The sequence below is a fragment of the Centrocercus urophasianus genome, unplaced genomic scaffold, assembly GCF_019232065.1.
Source record: "Centrocercus urophasianus isolate 14NV4802_14NV808 unplaced genomic scaffold, USGS_Curo_1.0 seq_37, whole genome shotgun sequence".
Taxonomy (NCBI): domain Eukaryota; kingdom Metazoa; phylum Chordata; class Aves; order Galliformes; family Phasianidae; genus Centrocercus; species Centrocercus urophasianus.
Window position 1 is genome coordinate 5,393,726 of NW_024884944.1, and position 19,014 is coordinate 5,412,739.

Below are 19,014 nucleotides of genomic sequence, written 5' to 3' on the forward strand. Positions count from 1 at the left end.
CCTCCCTGGCCAGGCTCTCCTCATTATTTCCAGTCCTGGAGCTGGTCGGGGGAAAAAGTGCTGGGAAGTGGGGACTATGCCCTCTGCATCCCTTTCTGAGGACCAGGGAGGAGGGATCCAAAGGGGACACCTCCCCAGGTCACCTTGCAGATGCCAGGTAAGCCATGTCCCAGCAGCAGTTCAGGATGGAGATATCAGTGAAGGGCTGACAGCAGCTTAACAGGGACTAGCTGAAGGAGCAAAGAAGTCTCTCATGTAGCTGCTGGCTAAGGGGTTTACAGCCCCAGTGTGGCTATTTCCCCCTCTCTGGGACACGAGGAAGTTCCTGCTGGGGGTGGCTGTAGGGCTGCTCGCTGTGCCCACCATCCTGTCTGCCTTCTGCCATCCACTCTGCTGGGATCACCCCCCTGGCCAGCTCCACGTAGATGCCATTCTCATGGAGGATGGAGGGATGCTGCAAGGAACCAGGGACAGAGTGAGTCCCTCTGCAGGCACTGGGGCCACTGGGCATCACCAGCCGGGAAGGAGGTGGTGTAAGGGCTCCGTCCCACAGCCCTGGAGCTGCTCCCTCCTCACCATGGTGATGTAGGTCTCCTCAGCTCTCCTCTTCTTCCCTGCATCCTGATCGGCCTTAGGCACCTCAGATTCAGGGATCGAAGAGTAAAGCCCTTCCTATGGAGGAGGATGGGGGGAGGGGGGAGAACAGGACAATTGGAACCAAGCAGCAAACAGGCAGGTAAGGCAGTACAACAGCCATGGCACCTCGTGCTTAGCCAGCCTGCCAGTCCCAGGAGCTCCCACCTTGGCTTTGTCCTTGCTGCCATCATTTCCAGCTCTCTCCAGGGCCGTGGTGGCTGCAGACCTTGAGGGAAAGCAACAGAGGCGTCACGTCCAGTGGGAAGCATCACCTGCTCCTCCCACCCCCGAATCCCACTGCTGAGACCCTTCAGATGCCCCTTGGCAGTCGCCTGGTGACGGCGCCCACCGAGGTGCTGGTGGAGCCCATGGCGCTTTGCTTCTGTCCCGCAGTGCCCACCACCTCCCTTGACCCAGAGGGGTGCAGCCATGCAGGCAGCGGGGAGCCCAGCCGCTTTGGGAGGAAGGGCGGAGTGACACTAGAGGGCAGCAGGAGCAGCGCTGAGTGTCTGCTCCGCTTCCCGCATCTGCATCCTGCTTGGAGCGGCTCGACGGGGGGATGCTCAGCTCAATAAACCCGAAGCGAGCGTTGGTACCTCTTCCTCAGGTTGAGTCCTGCCAGGAAAGCCAGCACCACGGCCACGGCGCTGCAGCACACGGTCACAGCCCAAACTCCAGTGCGCCCCAGGACTTGGGTGCTTTCTGCTCCTCTATCTGCAGGGAGACACCAAGGCGGCGGCTGCAACCCACAGGGACACCAGCACTGCTGCAGAGCCGTGCTGGTAGGTATGGAAACCCCTTTGTGAGCAGTTGGATGGGGTGACAAGTGAGGGGAGCTGCTGGGGCACACACCTCTCTGTGTTGCAGGGCTGACACGCAGCATCGTGTGGTTCTTGAAGATGCTGCCGTGCTGAAACAGACGGATCTCACACGTGTACCTGCCACTGTCATTCACCTGCACGTCCTGCAGCTGGATAGAGCCATCCCAGCACGAGACGTCCCCCTGCCACCGCACCCGGTCTTGGAAACGGCCCACAGGGACGCTAGAGTTGCTGTAGTAATAAAATACCATCTCCTCCTGTCCGGGCACAGAGCGGCTGGTGAGAGGAGCCCAGCAAGCTGAGCACTGCAGCCTCTCCCCCCACACACACAGCCAGCACCATGCACAGAGCCCAGCTTACTCCCTCCTGCATGTGCACCCCTGGAAAGCCACAGAACACAGTGCTGAATGCCACAGCACGGGGCACACAGGTGGGGAGCAATCCTCCTGCAGTGCTCCAAGAGCAGCGGGGCTGCCTGACTCTCCCTCCCATTGCCCACCCCCCGGTTCTGACCCACCTTCTGTTTGCCAGCCACTGGCACACGCAGCCAGTCCACTTTGGTCACCGTCCAGCCCGTGGCCTCTGGGTCTTGGAAGAGGCAGCGCAGCAGGACGGAATCCCCAGCACTAGCATGGAGCCAGGGCTCTGTGAACACCCATCCAGTCAAGCTGCTGCTCCTCCCTGCCAGGCACAAGGACAGCAGGATGAGGCTGGCCGAGTGCAGCCTGCCTGTCCCCATAGATGTCTCCTCTCTGGATGAGCCTAAAGGCGCCGAGCAGTCCGGGGAGCGGCGGGGAGGCCCTGCAGACAAAGCCTCTCCCTGAGCCCTGCTTTCGGCAAGCCGGGGATGCGAGGCAGCACATCCTCCTGGGCGCCAGACACCGAGGGCTGCTGCACTCACTGAAAAAGCCGCATGGAAGGGGAGTGGGGAAGACACCTGGGGCCTCAGCGCTCAGCCCTCTGTGTCTCAGGGCTGAAGGCTGCAGCTCCTGCACTGTGGCTCGTGTGAGTCACGGGCTGGGAGGACCAGTGTCATTCATTTGCAGCTGGCCAGAGGCAACTCGGCCCCTGTGCATCAGTCTCGGTTCCTCCTTTCACAACCTGCCCATCTGGCTTCCTGTCCGCTTGCTCACAGGCTCCTGGCTGAGCTCGGACGTGTCCAACCACATAACCACCTCTGCGGGTTTCTCGAGAAGTGGAGCAGTGCAAAACAAAGCCAAAACAAACAGGGGAGGTGAAAACACGGAGCTGACCAAGACCAGCACTGCTGCCATAGGGGGCCACAAAGCACAGAACGGGAGACACGCAGGGCAGAGAACACCCCTGAGGTTTCTCCAGATAAAGCCTCCATCTCCTGAAATCTGTGAGACCAAAATGGCAAAGAGAGGCACCTGCTTGGCTGAAAGGCAGCACAGAGCAGAGCCATGGGGAGCAGCACAGCACGGAAGCACTGCCAACTGCAAGGAACGGAGAGAAGCATCAACAGATCGTAGCCAGGAGAATGGAGTGCCCAGCACTGCGTGTCAGGGCCAGGTGAGCTGATTCAGAGCGAGCTGCTTGGGCAGGGACATTTTTCCCAGCACTTGAGCTGCCCTGCTCAGCCCTTCCACAACTACCAAGGGCTGGGCCCTGGCAAGGCACCAAGCACTTGTCTGATGCCCTGTAAGTAATGAATGCAAAGTGCTACAGCTTCCCAAACAGGTTTCTTTTGGGCTTGACCAGCTGTGGAGGCAAACACGAAGAGTATGTCAGCTGAGGAGACCAAGGAGGCCAGTTGCCTTAAGCAGAGCCAAAAATCAATAGCTTGGAAGCCTTACCCTGTGTTTAGTTGTGGTAAAGCTTTTCTACATCTTCCAAAGCCTTGGAGCCTGGTACAGTAAGTACAGGCCTCCAACAGGATGCTGTGACAATTCCAAGCCTATGTGTGTGCAGGAAGGGATCATGCAGCACACAGATGCTAGAGGAGTTACTGGCATTCTCAACACTCCCAGCCCTGCGTGCCTACAAGCCTCCGAGTGGCTCTCACAGCAGAAAAGAGAAAGCAAAGGGTCTTCTGCTAAAGGCAAGGATAAAGGCACCAGAAAGACTTACAGCTTACCCAGTAATGTCAGCACCAGAGCCAGGCCCAGCAGCACCTTCATCTTCTCTCAAAGAGAACAGCAGAGGTAACGCGTGCGGGACACCAACTGCTTGCAGCTGCACCCCAAGGCCTGCAGAAGGTTTCCTCCAGTCCTTCGGGGAGGGATGTGATCTCTGGTGGATGTTTGCCTTCTCAAAGTTAGCCCTATCCCTGCTGGGAACCTACAACTCAGTGAAGCACAGCTGTCACACGTGTCTCTGGTTTGAGACCGCTCTGAGCCCTGGAAAGGAAGAGTGAAAGATGGGGGGAGGGCTCAGCCTGAACATCTCTGCATTTCCCCTTAACCAATACAGCTTTCTGGTGGTTTGGGGGGTTGACTCCGTGCTGCCAAAATTGAGACATTCACAAACATTCACTGCTTAGAAAACAATGGGATATTTTTTTTTTCCTGTAAACTTGGGGAAGTTCAGATACAGATTCTAAAATCACATTTTCCTAGAGATAACCTCCTTGCTTCAGAACACCACACATGTTGAAAGCTTGTGCTGGAGCCTTTTGGGTCTGCCCAGGCAGTGCTGAGGTTGGTCACTGTGCTGTTTGTCCTGCTGCACATCTCCCAGTACCACTGATGGCCCCTTTCCCCAAGGCACAGACATGCCACAACCCAAGGAAGAACTGACTGCCACGGGCAGGGATGTGCTGCCAGTGTTCACACAGATCACAGGAAGGCAAGCAGTACCAGTTAACAGCATTCATTTTTCAATACAGGCATTTTTGCTGTAGGAATAAATGAAACAAGAAATGAATCATATCCAAGTCTCATTAATTTCTCTCATTTTTCCTCCACTGTGAAAATCAGAGGCCCTCTGGATCAGCTTCAGCAAACCCTGAGATAGATGAAGTACCAGAGATACACTCCCAGCAGCAGCCCCAGGAGAGGTGATAAATATGTAAGGTGAATATCTGACACTGTGCCTGTGCTGCCATCCCATTCCGTGCAGCACCACAGGGCAGAAAACCACAGCTTTGGGGTCTGTTCTAGACTGCGAAACAGTCCCAAAGGCTTTTCAGGCAGAGCACGGCCTCACTGCTCACGGCTGCTGATGCAAAACCACTCTGCTTTTCCCTGCCCTCCCATCCCATAAGCAAAATCCTGAAAAAGCAGCAAGCCTTCCATGACTCTCTCAAATCTGCCTCTCAAAAACCAAAATCTGTTTGGGGGATGGGCTTTGTGGAGGTGGAGGGGAGAGAGCTGTGGTTTGGGTATGCTCTTCTTTGCATGTCTGCTGTGACAGTCTGCAGCGCAACTCACGCTTGTGCATGCATGACCTACAAACAACAAAATTCACACTCAGCTCCAAAGATGCGTTGGTGCAGCATATCTCAGCTCAGCAGGCCAAAGCATCCTGCTACCTCACCTTGCTTTACTTCAGCTGCGCTGCCTTACAACACAGCTGGAGCTACACATTCTCAGGGCCGTCCTCATCACAGAGTGAAAACAGGACTTGGCTTAATAAAGGCCCTCAGCACACAGAAGCCTGCACAGAGGAGCATCAGCGTTCAGAACTTTGAAATTCCTCTTGCTGAGACTCTGCTCCTTGTTCACCAAGTTCTTCCTAGACTTCTTACCCTACTCCTGAAAATATTTTCCGGTTCCACCCCAGAACTGCAGGGGCTCCTTTCCCAACTCACTCACCAGGCTGCTCCATCTCACAGTGCTGACACACACAGCCCCTTCCAAAGCCTCACACAGCCACTTTCTTCAACCCACGTGGAAAAGGACAAGAAAAATCCCCACGGATAGCACACTGCCCACTTTTGGATATCACGGATGCCACTGTCCCCACTTTTGGGCATGGGAATCTTCATTCCAAGCACTTCTATGTTTCAGTAGTTTTCTTCTCATGAAGGAAAAAAAAAACTCCAAACATCAAAATAAATGTTCATAGCAAAAATAAAAATACTCACCCAGCGCGGTTTGTGGCAGTCTACTTTTTTATCTTGTGCATAGAGCTGTGCAGTGACTGATTTGGAGTCTCTGAATTAATCACACTGAGCTGCCCGAGGCTGTGCGTGAGATGCTTAGAACACAGCAGCTCTTTGTTTCAGGTCTCTTACTTAAGGTTTGGTGGTCACTCTTTGCTTTTAAGAGGAAGTTGAGGACTTGTAAGAGGAAGACTGAGAGTACTGACAAGTCAGAAGGGACTGTTACAGATAGGCAAGAAGAATTAGATGGAACGCAGCTTCAAAAACCACTCTAGATAAGAGATCTGCCCGAGCCCCACTGCTTCCAGCACAGCAGACTGAGCCATCAGTCGTTATGTAAGATTTGGCCCTGCCACAGTTTGCAAAGCAGTCGCAGCAGAAGGTGAACATTCTGTGGAAAACAAAAGCTATTAATTTCCATAAAGAAGAGTGATGCATTCTAGCTGAAAGTGGAACAACAAAGCCACTTCCTCCAAGTTGCAAATCCCAACATCCTTTCTCAGGATAGTTTTTTTGGTAGAAACAGTGAGCCATCACAAAGCACCATTTTTTAAATGTTACTTTGCTGCAGATGGGAGGAAAGAAAACTATCTGGAGACACAGATCTACAGCTGACTTGCACTGCGGTCAGAACTCCTACATACCTCTGATTAACAGCCACCACCAGGCTTCTGAAGGGAGACTTTGGGAGGCACCTTTTCCCAACATCACAATCTCTTTCACCAAGTCAGGATGGCAGTTTTGTGAGTTCAGTACATGCACCTACACGTGGCCAAATAAAGAAATCCACAGCCTTGACTGAAGCATTGCAATTTATTGGTAACAGTGCAAAGTAGGCAGTAAACATGAACCACATACATGGAAGGAGACCATTCAACCAATGCCATGTACCAAAATAAGGCAGAGAACAGCAGCTCCTCAGCTATTAGAGAATTCCCCTGCTCCCTGTAATCCATTATTGAACAAGGCTGGTGAGAGAAGGTGCTCTCAATCTTACAAGACAGCAATGAAAAATTTCACCCTTTCCCAAAAATTCACTGTTTCCCTGAAAGAGAGGAGGAAGACGATTGTTCTTCTGAACACAGAACATCCCTTTGGCCAAGGCCTTGAGTCAGTGGTTGAGGTAGATGGGGTTGTGTTTCCCCAGACATAGAGTCCCCATTCGCATTTCTGATTTATAGAACAGGCTGTATGTGAATTGTGCTTCGTGTCAGTAGATGAACCCAGTAATGCAGCTGTTGGACAGATAAAAATCAAAGTAAGGTAACACTGCTGCGCAGTTGAATCAGAAAACAGGAGGAATAAAATGATGATCCTGTAATTAAGTGGCAACTCAAGCAAGGAAACAAAAAACAGTAGGTTCTGTTTGCTTTGAGACAAAGGATGCATGTAACAACAAATCAGACTGCTCTAAGTCCTTAGCAAAAACTGAGAATGTGTTGTCAGTGCCCAATGACGACTGCTTGGGGAGCCCAGGTGTCACCCTGGAGTACCCTGTTCTTCAGAGTGGAGAACTTCTCAAGTGGAGTTCAAGGACACAGGAAAGGAGGGATATCATCAACCTTAAAGGAAACATTACCAAGAAAAGTAAGAAAAGAGCACTGTCAAGCTGCTGGTAGGAAACAGCCCATCCAGCTGCAGGCACTGAGGTTCCTGTAGGCACTGAAGTAGGGAGGTTCTGGAGTTTCTTTTTTTTTTCCCCGCTCCCTCAATAAATTGTGGAGATTTCAAAAATCATTATATTGTGCTTAGAAGTGAACTATCCAAGCACTGTTGTTCCAGTATACCAAGATGAGAGCAGCTCTTCCAATATGTGCTGTTATCCAGCAGCCTTTGTACTCATCTAGTCAGCATTTTCAGTGTTGTGATTCTGCTCATTATCCATACTTGTGATCATTCATCAGTACGGCTCTTCCTCATCTGTGTCCTAAGCAGGGGGAATGGAGAGAGAAATTAAGACTGCGTACCCAGACATCAGTTTGATACAAATTTGAGTCTGCTAGGCTTCAGGCAAGAGCTTGAATATTTCCCAGACCGCTGGCGTGGTTGAGTAAGTCTCAGAACTTGTGGCTGTACAAACTTGCAGCTGAATGGATTGGATTGTCACAAGCACAGGTGAACTGCCCCTGCTCAACTAACACGTGAAACGTATTTTAAATTCAGCAGCAGATTAAACTTAAGCAAAAGAAAAACAAAGTGTAGAAAGACATCAACTCAACAGGCTCCCAGCCCCCTGCGCTGGGGATCCAAAGCAGCACAGACTGCTGTGTTTTTCAGCTATGACCAACCACAAACTTTCAGATCCCCATCTACCATTTACCACAGTAATCCCTCCTTGGCATCTTCACAGCCCAGCTCTGCTGCCCTCATGTGTAGAAAACAGCAAGGAGTAAAAGCACAACCAAATTAGACTGAAGTCTCTGAAATCCAGAGAGGTCATGTTCTTGCACCTCCTCTCAGTACTGATATTGAGAAAGTAAGTGGTAAAGGCATCAACTTTCACTTACCACACAGTTCAAACAGCAGGTTTTGAGTCTGCCCATGCAGCTCTCTGTATATTCGGACCTGGAGAGCAACAAGCACAGGATGAGGCTGGACTTTCCACCACCAAACAAACTATCTTTCTTCTATTGACTACGATTGCTACTACTATCAGTGAATCTCAAGGCTTTTCATCTCTTTGACTTCATAGAAAGCCCAAAAAGAATAGAGAGTGTCAGGTTTCTTATTTCAAAAGGCAGCTATTTCATTTAACAAGAGCTGCCACTTAGGAGGAACAATCTACAAGAATAAGCAGAGTGTTGTATTAAAATACCAGTAATACAACTGAGCAGAGTGAGTCCTCTGCAAAAACAGGTGCAACTCCAGCAGCTGCAGGGCTGCTTTCGTGCTTTTACTGCAGTACCACACCAAACACTCCCAGCACAGAGTCCTCTCCCATTTAGAAGGGAATCTGGCCTTCAGGAGCTGTTCAACACTCGGCAGCTCTGGTCAGACCATCACTGGGGCAGTTAGCATTATTCAGTTTGTGTTGGTTACATACAAACAAAACTAAGCCCATGTCAGCAAAACATTTTGCCGACTTAAGCTGAAATAAGTTTAGGTAGGGAAGTGAAAGACTGTCTAACCCTAAACTGCTTCACTTCCATGGCCTCACACCACAGCCAGGAAAAGAGATGCAAAGCATTTATGCTTCAAAACTGAGTTTTCCCCAAAGAGTTTCTGCTCACTAGCTAAATCATGCTCATACAATGATTGAACTGCAGATGCTGAGAGCTATGCAACGAAGAACAGCAGAGAAACAATGGCCAGTGTCTAGAAGCCAAGGAAGAACAAGCTTTAGGTTCCAGACAGAACTTACTCAGATTCTTCAACAGAGGATTTCTTGCAGCCAGGTTTTTTCTTCTCTTTTATCAGTCCAGATTTCCTTCCCATCCTCACCAACATCAGAACAACCACAACAGTGGAAGGGATGAACACTACAATGGACAGCAGCGTCACTGAAGTCAGCTGGAAAGAAAAGCCTGCAGGATCGACAAGAACAGCCCCATGGTAACGAGTTCAACATGGCTTCCTTACAGCTCTGTGAAAAACATGCTTCCAGGACAGACTGATCTCCTTTTTACACACAGCACAGGGCCAGCAGTTTTGAAACAGCTTGTTGCTGAATCTGTAGGACTTCTAGCACATATCCAGCACAGTAGGATGCTTTATGTGCAAAAAATGACAAAGTAAGGCAGGTCATGATGTAACTTCATCAGCCTGTGCAAGCTACACATTCGGGGCAGTTCTCACATGTAAGGCAGATGATGAAATTAAGTATGACTAGAAGTCAGCGTTTGTGGTCTGACCAGAATTTCCCCTATAACTACTGCAATATTTGAAGACTGGAATTCCTTTTACTTTCTGTTATCACCACTGCCTTTTTCCATCTCTGTCTCCAGTAAATTCAGTGGTTCTCAGTGTGTTCAGCAATGAAAGCACAGCAGCTGAGGTAGCTCTTGCTGAAAATCTTACAGGGAACTCTTGGGATCAACTGCACATGCAATGCTCAGATTGTTATGGTTCAGACAGAGCCACAGTGCAGCTGTATCACACAGGTGAGAGAATGTTGACTGAAAAAAGGCTTACCCCTCTCTGTCACAATCAGCACGGTCTGGGGAATGTTATGGTATACATCTGGAGGGTTCTTCACACTGCAGATGAACGTCCCGTTGTCACTCACAGATGGACTTTCGATAGCAATGGAAGCATCACCCTTAACAGCGTTCCCAAGCCAGGATATCCTGTCTTTGAACCTTCCCACCGATGGTGGGTATGCAACAGACTGATAGTGAAAAACCTGAAAGGAGGGAAAAGCAATAGTTGCTCTAATAAAACAGTCCACTAAGAAAACAAAGTCAAGCACTTCTTGGATTGTAAATGAAGAAATATGGATTAACAAGTCAGAAAGAGCAACGCTCATACAGGAGAGCTCTCTAAGTTCCTATTTGTTGATTTTGAACCAGCTGCATTTCACTGTATCTTCAAAGCTTCTATCTTGCAGCCTTGGCACTCGTATGTGTCACTATCACCTTCCGACCAGGTTGTTCCCCTCCATAGATCTGCAGCTAAGAAGTAGAGCACGTCCCTTCTCTCACACAAGAGAGCATCACAGTTCTTCAGAATACGCTTTCTGTGCTTTTGCACTTACTGTTCTATCTGTAAAGACTTAGCAGACCTCATTTCATACAGGCAGCGTCCTTTTATTCCAGATGTGAAAACATTATGAAGAGTTCGAACTCTACAGGAAGCATTGATTGCTAATTAACTGTAAAGATAAACATTTTCAGTTTCTGCCTTGAATGAGAGACTTCCAGCAGGTGTTCAGATTTCTATATTTATACTTAGATTTCAAAGGGCTACCACCAAGATAAAGCAGCAACCCGTAAACCTCAGAGACAGACTGAAGACAGTGATGCCTATCTTCACAAGCATTTTCACTACTCTAAGGTATATCAAGAGTAGATTACAGCACCAAATTAGTAGGACACATCTGCCTCCAAGCAAGCTCCCAGTTGAATGCTTTACAGTCATTCTAGATATAGCAGCAGGGTACAATTTAGCTCGTGTCAAAATCCAAAGGATTACTTAATCATTTCTATGCACTTACATAAACTATTTCTTGCCCAAAGGACACACAAGCAACTTCAGATGGAAAAGGAGACAAGAACAATCCCAACCTTTAAAGCAATGAAGAAGCACAGCAAGTCAAACAGAAAATACCACCAGATTTTCACTGTGCACAGGGACCAGATCAACTTCCAGTTGAAACAGACTCCCTGCTCCACTTACTGTCTCCATCCGACCACCAGAAAGGGGCCGGTATGTCCAGTCTATCGTCAGACTCTCAGAGATGGGAAAACTGGATTTGAATGAGCATTTCAGCACTACTTGTTCACCCACATAACCTCGCACCTCCGGACTGGTCTTAATATCCAGAGAAAGAGCACCACAGATACCTGATGGAAAAAAACCAAAAGACAAGGATTCTTGTTATTTGTGAGGCATGGAAGAGATGATGCCCCAGACATACTGTTGCATGTGCAGTATAAAGATGGAAGCCCGGCAGTGACTACCATCGCTATAATGAAATTTAAAGAAAAATAGATGACACCTCTAACTTATATTCTCTATAGGATTGCAACTTATCCCAAAAGGCCTTTATCTGGAAAATACCACCAAAAGCCTACAAATGTTTCCAAATGGAGGTTGGTGGCCCTGCCTGTGGCAGGGGCATTGGAGATTCATGATCCTTGCGATTCCTTCCAACCCAGGCCATTCTGTGATTCTGAGGTAGAAGAGGTTTTAGAACCAAGAAACTGTATCAGCTAACTCAGAGGAATCACACCGTGCTCGCCTTAGAGTGCTGCCAGGAGGTTCTGATGCTTTGCACCAAAGCGATGGGGTTGGTGAATGGGTTCATAGTCACACCACACTGGCAAACAATCGCCACTTATAAATTTCAGGGTGCTGTGCAATTCCTGCTCTATTTCCTTACTGCAGTGCTCCAGCCAAGGAAGTAACCTGCCTCAACAGCCCAAGCACTCCCTCAGTAAGAATGGATTGAGTTGGGAGGGGACTCACAGCCAGTTCTAACCTCAGCTGGGGGCTGCACACCCCCCACCAGCTCAGGCTGCCCAGGGCCCCTTCCCACCTTCCTCGAGTGCCTGCAGGGATGGGGAACCCACAGCTCTCAGGGCAGCAGCGCCGGCGCCTCACCGCCCCCTGACGAAAGGATTGCTTCCTCCTCACATCTAACCTAACCCCCAGCCCCTCCTTAGAGCTTAAAGCCACCCCCCCACCGTACCCCGGTCGGTCCGCGGACAAGCAGGGCACACAGCGCTGAGGAGCGCAGGCCGCCGGCAGCGCCCAGCAGAAAGGCTTTCTCCCACCGCCCCTCCCCGGTGCCTGCAGCGCGCGGCCGCCCAACCCCCGCAGCGGCCTTACCGACCGCCGTCACCCCCCGTTAGTTACCAAGCAGGAGCAGAGCCCCCCGAGGAACGAGAAAGCCGACTTCGGCCACCCACACCGCCTCGCCGCCCCGCATCCCGGCCGCGCCGGCTCCTCTCAGGAGCGCAACATGGCGGCGCACCTGTGGGCAGCGCAGGTGAGGGCGGGGGCGGCCCAAGATGGCCGCCCTGCGTCGCCATGGCAACGGGGCCGCGCCTCTCACCTGGGCCGCCTTGCGGGCGCTGGCCGGCAGGCCGAAGGGCGTCCGTGGCCCGGGACGGAGCCCAGCGTGCGATGCGAATGTCTCCGACGTCACACCGCTTTCAGAACGTTGTCACTTCTACACACAAACCGCGTTTATTTACGATGGACACGATAGAAAACAGAACTGTACAGATAACGTGGTCAGCATGTTACATGCGGAGTTATAAAGCCATAAAGTTACCCTTATAAATAAACAGGCTGATATTTTGATTTAGCGTTGCTTAAACACCAGGACAGCTCAGTGGTTTTAGTGACCTGCGGTTCCGTTTGCTTGAGGTTGGATGGCAATGCAGGGTATGTGTTAAACAGATGGATTTACAGGAGTAAGATGTCCAGAGAAGCAGTGCTGTGCCACGGGGAGGATGTTCTGTCAGCCATCCCATGGACAAAGCCAGCTGGAGTGAAAAACACACCCGCAGGTCCAGTTATCCCTAACAAGCAGCGGCAGACATTCCTTATCTGTAACACTTTCCATTTGAAGTAGTGAAGAGATTCAAAGTACGTCCTAGCAGCTCCTCTGATCCCTCACCTAATGGTCTTCCTTTAGGTGACCCCAGACAGGGCACAATAACCTGGCAGCCCAAATGTACCTTTGGGTTTTTAAGGTGCATGAGCGTGTGCCTGCTCAGACACAGCAAGTCTCTAGCCAGTCACTCATCTTGGTGCTTTGTTCAAATCGGCTGACATTTCATCCTCACAACCAATTTGTTCACGTTTGGCAGCTGTGGAGTTTAAGGACAGTTCCTTGTTCATGGCAAGGGCCTCCTGTTGTTCTTCAGCGAAGGAAATAACACTTTACAACTTATGTTAAGGCCATTCTCTTTGCTTGCAAGAATTTCAGGTTGAGCAGGGACACCACACTTCCAGCATCAGGCGTCTGTAATTCAGCTTTGTTCTAAGATCCAAAATTACAAGCTTTCACCATCTGCCTTAGAAGTACCTGAGAAGGAGGATTAGAAGAAAAACAAAACAGATTCATTACTCATGATTACTGCTGAAAACAAACACAGGAGAAGCATCTGTTGACCTCAGAAATTGAATGGGGAAAAACTGGGCTGAAATATTCCAGCAAAGCCAGCAAATCTGGAAAGAGTTTCAATCCTCCTGTAGCGATTATAAGGAAATAAATATTAAATTAATCAAAAAAGCATATTCAAAACTAATGAAAGGGAATTCATTCCTCTCTCCACAAAGCAAGCACAACATGGAAAGTAGCAATAATGGCTTTCCTGCAATGATCCCCATTGATAAAGTGGAGAAATCTCCCTTATGGTTAAGAGAGAGCTCTGTCACCACTGCCTTTCTGTTGTCAGTCTTTCTCTGAAGGTCCCTCAAGAGCAACACGTGTCTGTGGTCTTAGTTGTTCATATTTATGGCTACTGTGGCCTGCTGACTGCAGAATGGAAGTGAAATACATAAATAAAACTGTCTAGAAAGTCTGCAGTAACATCAAGACATTAATTAGAGAATGTTTGATTAGATACCTGCATTGTATATACTATCGGAGACCTCTAATCTTCTAATGGAGTGATTTCCTTCTCTTCTATATTCTTCAGCTTCTCCTTTTCTCTACTTTTATGAAAAAAGTTAAAAAGAAAAAAAAGAAAATCAGCATCAGATATCCTGAGCAGCAGTGAGGTTCTGATTTACATACAACATACATAATATATAACAGGGATCTGTATGGGCTTCTACCCCGTGTAAGGAGCCAACCTGAAGTACAAGAGCAAAATGAGGACTCTGCAGCTCATTCGTCCCTGGGGCTCTGTTCTGACTGCAAGTAAGCAGCCAATTATTGCTAATTATGTTGGCAGTTTTTCATTGTAGATGCTTAATATAGGGCCCAAGCCAATGATTCAGAATGTCCATGAAGATACATTTGACAAGCTTTCCCAGAAGCCTTTCTCCCTCTCCCCTCTTGTGCTTACAGTTCAGTGTCTGCCACCTCGATCGTCTTCTGTTGCTGTTTCTTCCGACGATGTCGACAGATAATCACAACTGTCACCACAATGATCATCAAACCGCAGGCAGACCCAATGGCTACAGCAAGGAAGTGGATTTCCGAGAAATTCACTGCATGGAGAGAAATAGGTGAATGAACAAGAGGGACACGCTGAGGGTTCTGCTATGAAGCTGGATACCTATTCCCACGAACAGAACCTTTTCTTAAGCCCTTTTTGCCATTATATCCATTACATTTCCTCCTGCTTTCTCTTTATAATCCTTTTTCTTCCGTGCGTTTTTCCATGTGTGGAAGACGACCCGTCCCAGTTTTGCACCAAGTTCACGTGGCTTCTTGTGGTGTTCTTGGCCTCTCACCTTTCTGCACAACTCTGAGTCGCACTTCTCCGATGGTGCCATCGATGTCTCGTGGGTTCTTCACTTGGCAGGTGAATGTTCCATTGTCAGTGGGCTGTAAATTCCAGATAATGATGGAGGCATCGTAACGCTCAATATTCCCATCCCAGGTGACCCGCCCTTTGAACCGTCCAGCAGACGGCGTGTAGGGCTCCTTGAGATAATAAAATACCTGGAAGAAAGAGGAAACTGTCACTCCTGCAGCTTGTGAAGGGAAAGTGGAGCAGCACTAGCTAAGAAAGCTTGCCTGAGCTGAGGAGAGCTGTTCTGGCACTGTCTCTCTCAGATGAATCTAAACCAATTTCAGAATGCTCCAGCAGCCACGCGACCTCAGTGCTCTCAGGCCTAAGGCTTGTTAGGCTGTTCAACAGTCTTTCAGTTATGTGACAGTTCTTGTTGAGCTGCCTGTCCTGACATGCTGGCCAAAGAAAATTCTAAGCGCAAGATGTTAGCTAAGGTATGGGATTCAGTTGTCAGCAGGTAGAATTTCCTGCTACCCTGCTTACCCTAAACTAAGCAGAAAGGGGCTTTCTTGAACAAGGTTATCCAAACAAAACCTCTTGCTTAGAGTAATCCTCATGAAGAGCAGAGCAAGGCTCGAGATGTACGTACTGGTGTGTTTGCATGCCCTGAGCCATGCCTGGCGTTGTTACCCAGCCAGTGCTGGGCCCTGGGAGCGGTTCATGTGAGCAAAGTGTGCAGGGATGAAATGGAGCAGGAGGGTCTCACTCACCGGCTCATGAGAGCTCAGGTCCTCGGGCTGGAAGTTCCAGGTCACCGACAGCAGTGGGCTAATAGGGCTGCTGCTGGAGAAGGTGCATTTGAGCCGTAGTTTAGTTCCATTCACAGCATCCACCTCCTTAGCAGTATAAACTTCTATGGCTGCAACAGGCCACAGTGCTGCAGGGAAAACAGGAAGGGGTTGGAAGTAAACAAAACTACTGTCTTGGAGTAATCTCATCACTTATCTGTGCTTGTTCTAGGCAAGAGCCTGCCCTGTCTGCCCTATTAACGTTTAACCTGACAATTAAAAGCACACCGGTTTAATTACTGACAGTGGTAGTCCTGTGTATACAGAATCCAAAAGATCCCATGTGCTTCATGGCTTTTGTAGGTGAGATGTGAGCTGCACCCTGCTGCTTTCAAGGGAGTTTGCTTTCATCCGCATTGCCGGGACAATGGCTCCTTTGTAGCTTTGTGACTGCAGTGCGATACTGACAGATCGAATTACGAGTGGAGAAGGGACCTCGGAGAGGGACTCGCCTGCAGGAAAAGACACTGGTTTGTTTTGTTAAGGAAACGTCTCTTTTCAGGCATGAGCAAACGACACCTAGGAGGTGCAATGCTGCTGGAAATGCCAGCCCTCTCGTTGCATAAGCTTGTATCTGACAGGCACAAGAGATGTCACGTAACTTCATGTGCTTGTCCTGGTCACATTATCACAGGTGATTACACCTTATTGTACTCAATTCCCCAGGCAGATTTCTTCAGAAAAGCAGCTCTGTTCCTTAAAGTAGCACTGCTAAGCATCTATGAACGGTTACCACCTCCCACCCCCGAACTTTCTTCTCTTCACTTTGTGTTACTTTGAGTGTCATGCACACTGCGGTGAACACTGCTTTTACTCATGTCAGAGCAGTCTGTTGAGGAGGTTCATAACCCCACCAGACAATTATAGGCAAAGCAGGTTGAAAATCTACACAGGAAATCCTCAAGGTAAATCTGCAAACATTTGTTTGTCAAACAAACATCCTCTTAAGAAAACCACCAGGCTGCTGCTTAAAAATAAGCTAACATCAAGGCAGAGGACACAGAGAAGAGCAGCAGAAGTGACCACAAAAGACCCAGAGAGAAGATGCTCTCATTTCCCCCTTTTTCCCCGTGATCACGTTATTGCTTCCCTCACTGCTTCAGACCTCTGAACCGGCCAGCACAGTCCTCTGGGTTAATGAGTCAATTTCCACTGGTAAAAGGAAAGAAAGAAAAAATCCTTACAGAGCAGAAAAAGAAAGCATGAATGGTTTTCTGTCACATCAGGAAAGTGATATAACCCAGTATGACTCAAGGAAAAGGAGCTTATCAGGGGTTGTCACAGCAAAGACAATTAATGCTCCTCTATTTGAATACAATTTATAGCTAAAGAATTTCTTTTCTCAGAGGAGAAAATATTTGAAATACCAAAACACCGAAGGAGATCGGATTTCAAAACTTCGCTGGCAGAGATCACGACTCTCTCCCAAAGATCCCACATTGAATTTCCCTGTTTTCACTCCAAACTTCTTAAAAAGAACAACTATGACTATGGGTAAAACACACATTATTTAATGAGGCAGATTACTGAGAGTATCTGTGTTCCCAAACTTCTCACAAGGAGGACGTGTTCCCAGACTGAATTTTGATTCTGGTTACACTGATATCAACCACTGACAATTGAAGTGACTGTTTTGCCATCGTTATTTATTGCTGCGTAAGGGACCCAAACAGCACCGCTAACAAACTGCGACTGTCCAGTAACAAAGACAGTGAAAAAACACCTGAGTCCGGATTGCTGGTAAGATCAAAGACTGAGGCAGGAGGGGAAAAGACGTGTAACCAGAGCTCAGAATGAGACCAGTGTTCTTCCTCCACCCCAGCACACCTGAGCCTGTTTGTCGCAGACATTCAATCACTCCGTGTCACTCGCAAGCGAACCTGGGACCAAAAGAATCACAGCAATCATCCACAACCAGTATCTGAGACTCCTGTAAAGTCGCTGCCTTAATGAGGATGATAATTAAGGGATGAGAAGAGGAAAGTCAAGATGGCAACAGAGGCCAGGCGATGTCAGGCTTCCTTACCTCGGAGCTGTACCCCAAGGATGAGCACAGCCCCCAGCCAGCTGGGGCTAGGCATCGGGAACACAAGTCCGTGCTCTGGGGGCTGAGCAGCAGAGGGAGAAGTTTGTTTCAGGCTCTCGATAACTGGATAAGAGACGAGTTTCTCAAAGCCTTCCTGGGACGGTTGAGCAAATTCTTTTCTCTCAGCTTGGCCAGGCAGCAACGTGAACACGTCTTCCTGCTTGAGTCACTGCCCTGCACTGAAGGATAGGTGCGGCACTCAGACAGCTCACTTCGGTGTGTAAAGCAGGCAGATTTTCAAGGTAAGATTAATTTCTTCTGCCTCCCATATTCCCTTGCTCTTTTGTGTTGCAATCATCCCTCCTCCCAGCTTCCACTTGAAACCACTCCCCTCCTGTGGGACGGCATTTTGCACCTAAACATCGATTTGCCTTGAGGTGTGTAGAGATAGCCTGAATGAATTAAGTCTATTTGTTTGATTGAAAAGCTGCAAACAGTACCAAAAAAAAACCCAAAAGATAACAGAACAGCCAGCCTGTGGCAGCATTGTGGGCATGCACTCAGACTGTGGAGGGGTCCTGCTGAAACACAGGTACCTGTAGTGAAGAGAGGCGACCACTCTGCTTTTTGTTGCAGCTGTCCTGTGGAAGAATTGGGAAACACCATTATCTCATGTGTGAAGTTCCTGGAAAAGTCAGAAGACAACAGGCTCAGACATGAGTCAAAGCCAGTGCTGGCCCAGGCACTGCTTGGAAAGCCCCACCACGCTTAACAACATGGCACGAGGGGCCGGAGAAACTCAGTGAGACACAAAACGTTTTCCCAGTGGCACGTGAGAGCACGAAACTGAGCTGTGCATGAGCGTTAGCAATAGCACGGTGTTTAATTCAGAGATCATAAATCACAGAAAAGCATTTAAGTTGCTACCGGCCGCGACTCGGCTTGTGTCTGATCCTTGGCCAGCTTCCAAAGCAGCCATCCCAGGTTATGAACTTTCGTTGTGAGTGGTGCTAATTGCCTTTGCAGTGGTGCCAAAGCAGGAATGAGGCGTTTAGCACCTGTGCCACTGATGCATCTCAGAGCATTGAGCTCACAGTGTATGCACCATCTGAGCACATTATATTCAGTGCATTCAAATAGGGTATGCTGGAAGGGTAAGCTCTTGCTATGGTTGATAGTTCTGTAGAATTGCCTGGCTTGCAGGTCTCTTACAGTCCTGGGAGAGGTAATTGCTACTCACTTACATTGTCTCAGGTCTGAACTTGAAGAGTGTTGGCACAGGCTCTTATTTTTAACCACTGGATTCTTTCCTCAGGTGAGAGACAGGTCCAGTCTTTCTCGATTTGGAAGAAGCTGAACTGCTGTCATTGCAGCGGTTTCCGAGTGAGTGTTTGGGGCTCACCTGGCTTTCCTCAGTGCAGAGGAACTTCAGATACACCCTGCTTCCAGGATATATAACTTGCAACTCATGCTTAGAAGACACCAAAATGTTCGACGTTAACTCATGTTTTCTAGACTATCAAGCCAGATTTCCTCTTTA

The 19,014-nt window shown here is 48.8% G+C and overlaps 3 protein-coding genes across 6 annotated transcripts; all 3 read right to left on the reverse strand.

Annotated features, from left to right (window-relative positions):
* Nucleotides 1–6: 6 nt before the first annotated feature.
* Nucleotides 7–5,676, reverse strand: LOC122167398 (junctional adhesion molecule-like). Of its 3 annotated transcripts, XM_042831953.1 has the most exons (8): nt 5,506–5,675; nt 3,556–3,817; nt 1,975–2,138; nt 1,489–1,714; nt 1,233–1,350; nt 802–862; nt 577–672; nt 7–454 (listed from the first exon to the last, which is right to left on the reverse strand). In XM_042831953.1, exons 2-8 carry the CDS (start codon nt 3,596–3,598, stop codon nt 293–295), a joined length of 870 nt encoding a protein of 289 aa, XP_042687887.1. In that variant the 5' UTR covers nt 3,599–3,817; nt 5,506–5,675; the 3' UTR covers nt 7–292. The 3 variants fall into 3 exon arrangements, with proteins under 3 accessions (XP_042687887.1, XP_042687884.1, XP_042687885.1); XM_042831950.1 differs by having other exon boundaries at nt 1,975–3,817; nt 5,506–5,676; XM_042831951.1 differs by lacking the exon at nt 5,506–5,675 and having other exon boundaries at nt 1,975–5,487.
* A 641-nt stretch (nt 5,677–6,317) lies between these two features.
* On the reverse strand, nt 6,318–12,166 carry MPZL3 (myelin protein zero like 3). The gene is made up of 6 exons (XM_042831955.1): nt 12,040–12,166; nt 10,858–11,024; nt 9,655–9,865; nt 8,885–9,047; nt 8,031–8,088; nt 6,318–7,450 (listed from the first exon to the last, which is right to left on the reverse strand). The coding sequence occupies exons 1-6, from the start codon at nt 12,110–12,112 to the stop codon at nt 7,424–7,426; spliced, it is 699 nt and encodes a 232-aa protein (XP_042687889.1). The 5' UTR covers nt 12,113–12,166; the 3' UTR covers nt 6,318–7,423.
* A 183-nt stretch (nt 12,167–12,349) lies between these two features.
* On the reverse strand, nt 12,350–17,822 carry MPZL2 (myelin protein zero like 2). 2 transcript variants are annotated; one of them, XM_042831958.1, is made up of 6 exons: nt 17,475–17,822; nt 15,371–15,537; nt 14,599–14,809; nt 14,208–14,352; nt 13,764–13,848; nt 12,350–13,219 (listed from the first exon to the last, which is right to left on the reverse strand). In XM_042831958.1, the coding sequence occupies exons 1-5, from the start codon at nt 17,527–17,529 to the stop codon at nt 13,791–13,793; spliced, it is 636 nt and encodes a 211-aa protein (XP_042687892.1). In that variant the 5' UTR covers nt 17,530–17,822; the 3' UTR covers nt 12,350–13,219; nt 13,764–13,790. The 2 variants fall into 2 exon arrangements, with proteins under 2 accessions (XP_042687892.1, XP_042687891.1); XM_042831957.1 differs by having other exon boundaries at nt 13,764–13,851.
* Between the last annotated feature and the right edge of the window lie 1,192 nt (nt 17,823–19,014).